Source organism: Aplysia californica, unplaced genomic scaffold (assembly GCF_000002075.1).
Source record: "Aplysia californica isolate F4 #8 unplaced genomic scaffold, AplCal3.0 scaffold00001, whole genome shotgun sequence".
Lineage (NCBI taxonomy): Eukaryota > Metazoa > Mollusca > Gastropoda > Aplysiida > Aplysiidae > Aplysia > Aplysia californica.
Window position 1 is genome coordinate 5,709,103 of NW_004797271.1, and position 10,601 is coordinate 5,719,703.

The 10,601-nt window shown below is 41.8% G+C and overlaps 1 protein-coding gene across 1 annotated transcript in view; it reads left to right on the forward strand.

The window, feature by feature from the left end:
* Positions 1-413: 413 nt before the first annotated feature.
* LOC101846614 overlaps positions 414-10,601 on the forward strand; it is a gene marked incomplete in the record, with an annotated part of 36,952 nt that continues 26,764 nt past the window's right edge. The window contains 5 exon segments of the mRNA XM_005088951.3: positions 414-1,264; positions 3,128-3,975; positions 4,943-5,103; positions 5,863-5,994; positions 8,688-8,842. Coding sequence (XP_005089008.2) covers positions 3,156-3,975; positions 4,943-5,103; positions 5,863-5,994; positions 8,688-8,842 — 1,268 coding nt within the window.

Genomic DNA, 10,601 nt, shown 5'->3' on the forward strand with positions numbered 1-10,601 from the left:
TGTGGGGGGTCTGTATTTAATTATTTAGTAGAGGTTTTACAGCACTCGCAACTGCATAAGGTCACTTGAGCGCCAAGGGGTGGCTGTCAACAGAGAAGTATTTACGGGGAATCAGGCTTACTCTGCTCACCTCTCAAGCTTCAACTGCACAAAGTCTGTTTCGACTTTCAAGACATCCCGGTAATAGCGGGTCACAAGAGTGTGACAAACATACAAAAGAAAAAAAAGTAGAGGAAAATGACAATAGTAAGGATTAGGAAAGAAAACGCAGCAGTTCCCTGTTGAAGATCAGGCACTGTTATGAGCGTGACTTTGATGAATCAGCCCATTTACAATTCTACTGTGCATGAACGAGAAAAGTCTCCCCTTCGGGAATGGCCTGAAGACACTTCAGTTGGGAGGGGGGGGGGGGGGTGGTGTCTGTGCTAATTTTGGCAGCCCCTCATCAAATCAGTTTAAAAAATGAAAAATGAAAACTAAGCAATTCAGTTTAAAAATAGAAAAATTTAAAAACACAAACGATTCATTTAGACAGTAAAAATATTTAAAACCACAAACGATTCAGTTAAGAAATAGAAACATTTAAAACCACAAACGACTTTGCAACCCGCCCTTAAATCAACGAGAATCACAAAGTCTCTAATGCGCCGAACTCACACTCTGAACCGTAGCACGTAATTTAAAAAAAATGCTAAACAAACAACAATAGGTATAATATCGCAGTCACAACAAGCGGTCCACAAGGTAAGGATATTAACTCTTTAGGGACGTAGAAGAAACATTCATAATTTATAATTATGTCCTATCAGCAGCAGGCAAAAGGAAATGTGCGGCTCACTTTGAAACAATTTTGCACAAATCAAACAGACGAGTTTGTTGACTGTATAGTATGCCTTTTGTTGTTTGCCTTTTAAAGTTTTAGATGAAGAAAAACGAATTAACAATTCTGTACGAATAACGTAGTTCATGTTTCTTTTATTTTTTTAAGTGCCCCAAAGCAGGGCGTCTTCAAGCCTGGTGGAACCCGTATCCCCAGTGAGTTACAACCGTCGAATGTAAATAAAGTAAGTAAAGAGTCTACTGGGAAACATGTGAGCAAGCGTCACTTAAATCACACGTGAATTAGGCCTTGCCAACAATGCGTGAGTGTGTACTGTGCTCACCAAGCACTCAATCTGACACAAGCAAGAGAGTCGCTCCACAGTCCAGACAACACTGTCACAGAACCAACGTCGACGGATTCCTCACGGCTTGGAGAAGCGTGGTCAGTTAAATTTTCCATTTGTTCTTACGAGGTTACATTTCTAACGTTTAATCGCCGATCGCCTGTAAGGGTTGTTCTTGAATGCTTATTTTTGGCGTGTCGTTGTAATTGTGCAGTACCAAATAACCATTACTGTATCCTAGCCCCATATGCAAATTCTTTTTCAGTTGGTTAAATTCGAAGGTATAGAGTCTAGTTCTAAAGACTAGATCTAGATCTAGATAGTTAACGTTGAGAAAATGTGCTTGTCTCAACATTTTAAGATAAGTGAACATAAATCTAGATCTAGATCTAGAGCAACTGCCCATTTTGCTTATCCTAAATTTTTAATCTGAAATAAGAGGAAATGCAAGAAAATCTAGATTTAGATCTAGATTTAGATCTAATCTAGATCTAATTAATTTAGGGAATGTTGCTATTAAAACTGAAATACTGCGTAGATTATACAATTAATATATATATCTATATGGGCATTCTTATTTACTTACTTACTTTACTTTTTCATTCTCTGTTGCCGTTAAGCGTCGAGGGGAGATGCAGTTTTCTATGGTAGGCCAGTTCCGCAGCTCTTTCACTACTTTCAGTTGTGATGTTATGTTTTCTTAGGGTTTCCTTGACACCCTCGATCCACCTTTTGCGTGGCCTTCCTCTTCCTTTATAGCCTGAGTGCTTGATGTTGTAGGCTCTCAAGGCTGGCTGGTCAGGTGACATGCATAACAGGTGGCCAAACCATTTTATCCTCTGTCTTTCTATGTAACGCAGGCAGGACTGTTTCAGTTGTTTACTATTGGCTGTTCTTATTTATAGCAATAAAAAAGGCCTCATCTAGATTCTAGAAGGGAGAAGAGGTTCCGAATAGAGCCTAGTACCAATTTTTCCACTCTCATTGTGAGCTTGCTGACATGGCACTTTCCCGTTATCAATTGTAACCCTTGGCAGTACGGAATGCCTGCGTTATGAAACATATACTAGATCTAGATTTGGATTTTTAGGACAAATGGTAAGACCCAGAAGCACAGAATTGATTCCCTTTAGACGATTTTCAGAAAAAGTCAACAGTTCAGAACGGATTTGTAATTTAGGGAATGAAATGTTCTTTTTGACCCTAGCGCTGTGTTCTATAATAGGTCTATCAACCCATGCCTTCGTACCAATGGATTTTTTAGACCCGTTCGCCACCACTCAAGAAACAAATTTCACGTGTTCTTTCTGAACTCATTTACTTCGTCAGAGATCAGCACAAATTCTCGTTAATTTATTGTTTTTGCGCTGAATCCCAATGCGGGTGGTTCGATGGTGCCATGTATAGCTATTCATCTTTGTCCCGTTTTTTTTTGACAACACTGACTTATTGAGTCTTTAGGCCTACTTCTTTACGTCTTATACATACTTTAAAATGTCAGTGTTTTATGTACCCACCACAATTTTGATCATTTATGAGGCGGCCCCGAGCTACGCCCCTGTCAAGGACAATCCGAGCTTTGAGAGAAACCAGAAAGATCGAGATACTCGATAAGATTCTCTCCCTACTAACTCTCTCCCCCCCCTCCCCCAACGGGAATGCGAACTCAGGTCTTTCATACTACGGAGGTTAAGCGCTGAACAGTTACACCAGAGATGACCACAATCATTCCAACTAGCCCTGCTGTCCATTACGTTCCTAGTGTTTTAAACAACCTCAAAGGCATGAGGATGTCATTTCTGAATGTGGGTGGTTGGCGGGCGCCATTGTTAGGTCCTTCTTTACCCCCCCCCCCTCCACAATTGCCCCCGCTCTAAATTACCGCTTTTTATGTCAGATTGTTAAAATGTACTAACACTTAAACCTTCATGGGTTATTTTACTTCCTACTCTGATGAAAAGCACCAGCAGCTTTGCTTCAATCGTCAAAATGGCAGACAGCAACCCAAGCCACAATGACCCGGGAAACAAAGAGGACAGTCCTCAAGGTTCTGGCTCTCCCGATAAGCTGCCAGATCCATCAAGTGCTTCCCAAGGATCCCCAACAAACCCTCAGAACGCACCAAACAGTGAAAACGCCTCTCCTAATAGTCAGGCCGCAGCAAATAGTCAACGAGCTCCAGTAAAAGAAAAACAAAGCTCTCCAAAAGGTCAAGGATCCCCTAAAGACGAAGTCAAAACGAAAGGCGACGGAGGTTCCCCGGAGGATGGAAACGAGGCTAAAAGATCCCAAGGATCGTCTAAAGGAAGCTCCCCAGAGAGTCGAAACGAGGCTTCAAAAACTCATAAATCTTCAAAAGGAAATTCCCCTGAAAGTCAAAACGAGACAAAAAAATCTCCGGGGTCTACGAAAGGAAGTTCCCCGCAAAGTCAAAACGAAGCAAAAAAATCTCCGGGCTCTTCAAAAGGAAGTTCCCCACAAAGTCAAAACGAAGCTAAAAAATCTTCGGGCTCTTCGAAAGGAAGTTCTCCTGAAAGGCGACAAGGATCTCCACGGAACCAAAGCGTCTCGACAACTGGAGGTCAACGGAGCTCTGCAAGAGATAACAAAGGAACTGTTGGCGGAGAGAAGGCCTCCCCCAGCAGTGAGAATGGTTCTGGCAACGGTAGTCGTGGTGAGTCCCGGACCTCGCATCGAAGTGCCGCCCAGCAGCTCCGAAGGAAGTCCCCTGACTATGGCGCCACCGCTGACAGATCGGACTACGTGGCACATCCTCCAAGCGATGACATAGAACCGCTGTTACAGGCAGGTAAGAAGGTATCTAGTTAGCTAAGGTGAGGTCCACTCCTCCCTTTTCCGTGTTACTTATCTCATAAACAGAAGCACTCAACGTGCATACGCCCACTGGTGGAAATGATTTTAAATGCTCAAAATGAAGCATGCTCTTCTCTTCCAGAATTGATCTGACCACAACAGAAGCCACGAGTCATCTTAACCCTTTTTTCCGTTTTGCATAATTCTCCTCTACAGATACTGGTCATCGTCAGACATTGACTGACGGGCGAGCTGTTCATTTTGATACGACAGTTAACTCTTAATAGGCCACTCTACACAAAACTGTTGCCACCAGCATTACCCTACTCTCAGGTTTTCAAGCCCCCCCCCCCCTCTACACACACAATTACTTTATTGGCAATATTTTCAGAAGCGGTTTACTGCTTTCTCTTCCGATGATCTAAATCAGTGCTTGCCATCCTGGGAGACATCGCCCACAATTTGGTAATTTCGTTGGCAGGCAGTGGGGATCATCTGACCAGTGATAGTCATTATTTAATTTGAAAACACGTGTAGGTGGGCTGTACAAAACTTGACATTTCAAAAAGGGGGCAAAATTGAACGCTGGCTACAAACAAATTGACAACCACCGAAATAGATTGTCTAGTTTGGGGCTCAATGCACTTTAGATTACAATTCCAGTCTAGCACGCACATTTCCAACATGCACATATCCAACATGCACATATCCAACATGCACATATCCTACATGCACATATCCTACATACATATATCCAACATGTACATATCGAACATGCGCATATCGAACATGCACGCAGCGAGACACGCACAGCGAATACGCACATAGCGAACAGATTTTCAGGTCCTGAATAATTTATACACACAGTCCTCTTATAAACGTTGTATTTAAAATACGTAAAGAACGAAATTCGTAAAAAAGGAAAAGATTCTGCGCCCCTCCAATTTCACATATATCTCCAGAAGTGGTACGTGTTGATTCGCCTCGTGACTCCCCTCCCTACCAGGCGTGGGGCATGCGCTCGTCCTCCGCTCCTCTTGACAAAGCATCGTCGTCGAAGGGCTCCCTCGATACCATAGAGGCGGGGAGCCGCAGACATAGGAAGAAAGAATGTCGATATGCGGTAAGACGGTTTTTTTTGTTGTTGTTGATTTTTCGTACGGAAGTGGAACATCGGCAGGGATTTCCTTTTCAAAAATGTATTTTTATTCTCCAAGTCGTGTTTCCAGAAAGTTGAGTCAGGAGGAAACCACGGTTCTTCTTTACCATCCACATGCTACTTTGTTGTCTACTTTGCATTTTGTGATCACTGACAAGATCGTTGTTGAGTTGATAAAAAAGAATCTTCCTTCGAAATTGTCGTGCTTTCTTGCTTCTGACTTTTCAGAAAAGTTATTTAACACCGTTCTTTACTTTCATCTTTTGGACAAGAAGCCAAAGCTTATAAAGTCGAGAAAACACTGAAAACCACCCCTCATCTGCCGAAAGTGATCAAACCTAAGCGATTCTTTTACATATCCAAATAATTTTTTTTGCTAATGCCTCGATCAAATTATTGATTGCGCCACTATTTTTTAACGTTCAATTTTATCCTTGTTAAGCAGGGATTTAGCCAAGACTGCATAAACCAGAAATATTCCAAACTTAAATCGTGGGTGGTTGATAGGTGCTCTGGCACGGTTTTCTTCTTTCCTATTCAAATATCTAAATCCTTACCTCCTCCGTCTTTTCTTTGTAACTCTCCAGCAAGACCTGGTCTGCGTCACTAATATAGCCTATTTGTGTTGCGAGCGCTGTAAAACTATGAAATAAAAAAACAACAAAAACAACCCAATATCAATGTCAAACAGAAGTATTAACATTGCAAACTTTTCTCCCCCAGAACCTGCCCTGCATGTGTGTGAAGTCCACCTTTTGCTCTGTTGGGGTGACCATCATCATGGTCCTCTCAGTGGCCTTGCTTCTGTGCATACAATTCCTGATCTTGCCGACGCTGAAGAGTCGGATTATACAAGTACGAGCCATTCTCTTTTCGATATTCTAAATCTGTAATAGATCACTTGCAGGTTGTTGCGGGTGCTCTGGTGTGGTTTACTCCTTCTCTGTCAACATAAGTCGTCCTCATTTCTCCCTTTCTTTGTGTGCTACTCTCTAGTAACACTCCTAATGTTCTGCGGGCTCTTATGTAAAGGAAGAGACAGTCATGGTTGAGCAAATGTGCCACCCAGCTGCATGACAACACCACCTTGCATACTGCAAAACGACAAAAGTGTGGATTCAGAAGAATGGTTGGGAAGTTTTGTCATATCCTCCCTATAAATGTGGATCTGGCCCTTTCTGACTTCCATCTAATTGGACTTCTCAAAACACTTAGCTGGAAAAAAAATTGACGAAGACCATCACGAAGTGCAAATTTTTTTGCAATCTTCTCGGGGATTTCTTCAAGCGGAGCATTTCTCATACAATGTTGGAAAAAAAAGAATCGATTTCGAAAGTGAAAACTACAGACGAGTAGCACTATAATGTAAGCATCTCGTGTAAAAAATTTAGATCACAATTCCCACCACATGGGCAGTGCTACTGACTGAAGTGTCTTTAGGCCATTACCAAAGGAGAGGGGGGGGGGGGGGGGGTTGATATTAACATGTTCTTATGAACAGTACAATTGTAAATGGGCTGATTTATCAAAATGCCATGCTCATACTGTGCCGGAACAACAGAGGGGGAACGGTTGCTTTTTCTTTTTCATCCTTACTATCGTCATTTTTCCTCTACTTTTTAAATTTTGTCACTCCGGGGTGCCTTGGTAGTCGAAGCCGACTTTGTGCTGTTGAGGCTAGAGAGGTGAGCAGAGTAAGCTTGATTCCCTGTTTGGACATCTCCATTGACATCCACCCCTTGGCGCTCATATGAGTTTACAAAAACACAAAAAGACCTCAATTGTTGATTCTGTGGCTGTTTTCACCTTACTTTTTAAAAATCCTTCATATGAATTATTTGTTGCTAGTGCTGTTAAACTCACTAATACTATAATTTATTTTTGTTTATAACATAAATTACTTAAAAAGATGAACCGTGCTGGTTGGGGAGTGATATTTCACATCTCTTCTGAAATGTGTGCGGTATTGAGTGGCTATCCCAGCCTTGCTCCCTTCCTTCCTCTGCATGCTTATCACGTACATAAACCTGTATATGACCTAGTGACCTTTGTGTTGTTTTTAACATCACCATCGACACAATTTAAATCATTTAGGAGGCAGGCTTCGACCCTGCCTGTCAGGGAAAACACAGGCTAAGAAAAATACAAAGTCCTACCAGAAAGACCAAAACACTCGATAAAATTTATCCCCACACGGGAATCGAACTTTGATCTTCTGCGCGCGACGGCGCAGTGCTTAACCGTTACACCACGAACGCCGGTGGTAGGACTTTATAGGCGTCGGCAAATCGAATAAGAGCGCTCAGGATCCGCATTCAATGGCACGACGACAGTACGACGACGCTAACGTTTTTGTCCAAATATAACGTTCCCCTGCACAGGTCACGACCATGTGGCGTCAACCTGTACTGTTGCGAGAATAAGGTAGAGAAGAAAAGAAAACTAACAGACAACTGAGCATTGACATGTGTAATGTAATATTGTCACAGGTAAACTCCCGAGCCACAAAATCCCTGATATGCACCAGTGAGCTCCCACCCCACAGGTTAGGGATATGCGCCGGGGTCTAGACGGTCATATGATTTATGATCGCCTAGGCCGGGGTGCTTCTGGTTGCTTTACTTAAAATTTGTTTTAGATCACAAATGTATTTACACCGAATTTGAATATTTTTAACTTTTTAGCATTTTAAAGTAAATTAGTTACCAGTCGTGAAGTGAACTTTCGCAGAGGTGAACAACTTGTGTTTCGCGCGCTCATATGACCTTAGCAGTTGCGAGCGCCGTAAAACCTTATACTACTACTAAAATAAAGATGTACATACTAGGCCCACTTAAATAACTCGATAATAGACTGACAATGACCAGAGTGGCGTACACCCTAAGAACCACAACAAAGAGCTCTGCTATATTCGACCGTTTTTATCAGATTCTTTTGGCATTTCTGTTCAGGAGGGTATGACGTTAAGTCAGTTGATATCATCGTGGTGCCGGTGGCCCCAGTTCAAATCCCTCGAAGAACTGAACTTTGTCGATTTGGGATTTGAGATTTTGAGGCTCTACCTTCCCCCTTCCCGGGGTGGGTCTTATCGTGGATAGAAATTAAATTCGGCGGTATTGCCAATTAACTTTATGAGAGCTTACATGGTTGGACGAGCTTAGCTAGCACTGTAACAAAATAAAAAATCCCCCCCCCCCGGCCCCAACTCCTCCACCCCCCCCCCCCAACATTGCAAACATTTCTTCCTCAGAATCGGTTCTGCATGCGTGTGACATCCGCCTTTTGCTCTGTTGGGTTGACCATCACCATTGTCCTGTGTTCCATACACCTGTCGCTTATTTTGTTCTAATCTCAGTAGGTGGTTAGCGGGTGCTCTGGTGTGGTTTTGTTCTCTCCTTTCAAACATCTATCGCCATTTTCTCTCCTTTTCTTTCTTTGTATGTTACAAACTCTCAAGTAAGACAATTACTCTTCGGCACTTACATTATTACTTAATCGTGCTGCGAATGCCGTAATTCTTTTTACTAAAACTAAAGTTCTCGTCTCAGTCCTTGACCCTCCGAAACACAACATCTGAAGCCTGGGCTAACCCCAAAGCGGAGACGTGGGTCAGCTGTTACTTCTTCAACGTCACGAACGCTGCACACATCTCTGGCCGAGATAGGTCCGTCAGGCTCAACGAGATGGGACCTTACGTGTACAGGTGATGAACTATTTTTTTCCTCTTAAGGGTGGTAATAAGGGGGGGGGGGGGGGGGGGGGGGGGCTACACCTGGAGGCTATTTCGCTTAGTACTGGACTGAATTTTACCAAATTTCACACATATAACAAGCATAGTAAGGAGTCTTAAAATCAGCAATCCAATTTGAGAAAAAAGTTTCGTTTCCATGGATACGTCGCCATATTGGATTTTATTGACATGTCTTACGTAATGAATACCGCACTTATCGCGAATGGAAATTGATTGTTTTTCTGCATGCGTGTTCACAAACATTAGTTCTAAAATTTGTCTGTTGTTTTTTTCCTAATGGAATTAGAAAATTTTTAATGAATTTTTTCCTGAGGTAGCATTCAAGTTTGCGAAAAATCCGTGAAAATCCACACACCAGACACCAGACACCGGCAACAAAAATCTATTCTATATATCCAAAATTCAACCGACAAATTTTTAGTATTACCTCTTTTCTTCATTCTGTGAAAATTTAATGAAGATTGGATGAAAAATGGTGGAGTTATTCAAAAATTTATAGAGAAAAGTCGCATTTTGAGAAAACGGCCGATAAAGAAAAATAAAATACTGACTTTATGAGGAAATGGCGGTAACAAACATGCCCGGTATTGGAAAAAATACGGCTTTTGGGGGTTCTTATGCCATGAAATAGTTGTAGGAAGCTAAAAATGCCTACAACTCAAATTCCATTATTTTGAGCCGAATTTTGAATTTGGGGGTGTAGCCCCCCCTCCCCTTAAATATAACATATATACCCCCCCCCCTCAATCAAAGCAATGCAGATCATTTAGGAAGCAGGCTTTGACCCTGCCTTTCAGGGCCAACCCTCGCTGAGAGAAATATATGTGTCACGGCATGGTGGAGTCAGGCGCTCGTCAAATTAATGAAAACAAAGAAATAGACATTTTAATTGCCGATGGGTAATTTTTTTCTCTTTTTTAGCTTAACATCTTTTATGTCTATTTGAAAACACATTTCTGATTGGATTTACTGAAAAACATTTATAAAAGACACAGATGTAAATATTTAGTTTCAAAGGACTCTCAGGCTATGGGAATTACCAAATTTTGTCGGCCATTTTCTCACTAATTTTACCTGTGAAACCAGGCAACCCTGACCTTCTATCGCAAATATTTCGACTTCTATTCAACATAGATACATACTTTTTTCACCAAAAGAAAGGCAAATGAAAGGCTTTAAGATTAAACCAATAACCCACTATACAAAAAAATAATAATAAAAAAATGACTGAGAGCCTGATTCCACGACGTCGTGACGTCCTAGCAGAAACGGAAACACTCGATAGATTTTCTCCCCGCTCAAGAACCCTGTAGATTTTAAAATATATAAGTAATTCTCCCGTAGTTTATTAGAGGACAGCTTTTTAATAGGTAGGATTTTTAAAATGTGGCTTTGTCTTGTCACATCAAATGTGCTGCGTTTTAAAATTGTATCGGAACAACCTATACTATAAGAGAGAACCCACGCACACACCTTTCTAATACACCACTTTAATATGCCACTCTTAACACACTACGCTCTACCCAAACTCACAAACACGGGCACACGCACACGAACACGAGCACACGCACACACATACACACATTCACACACACACGCAAACACACACACACACACAAACGTAAACACACACACAAACGTAAACACACACACAAACGTAAACACACACACACACACACGCAAACACACACACACACACACGCAAACACAC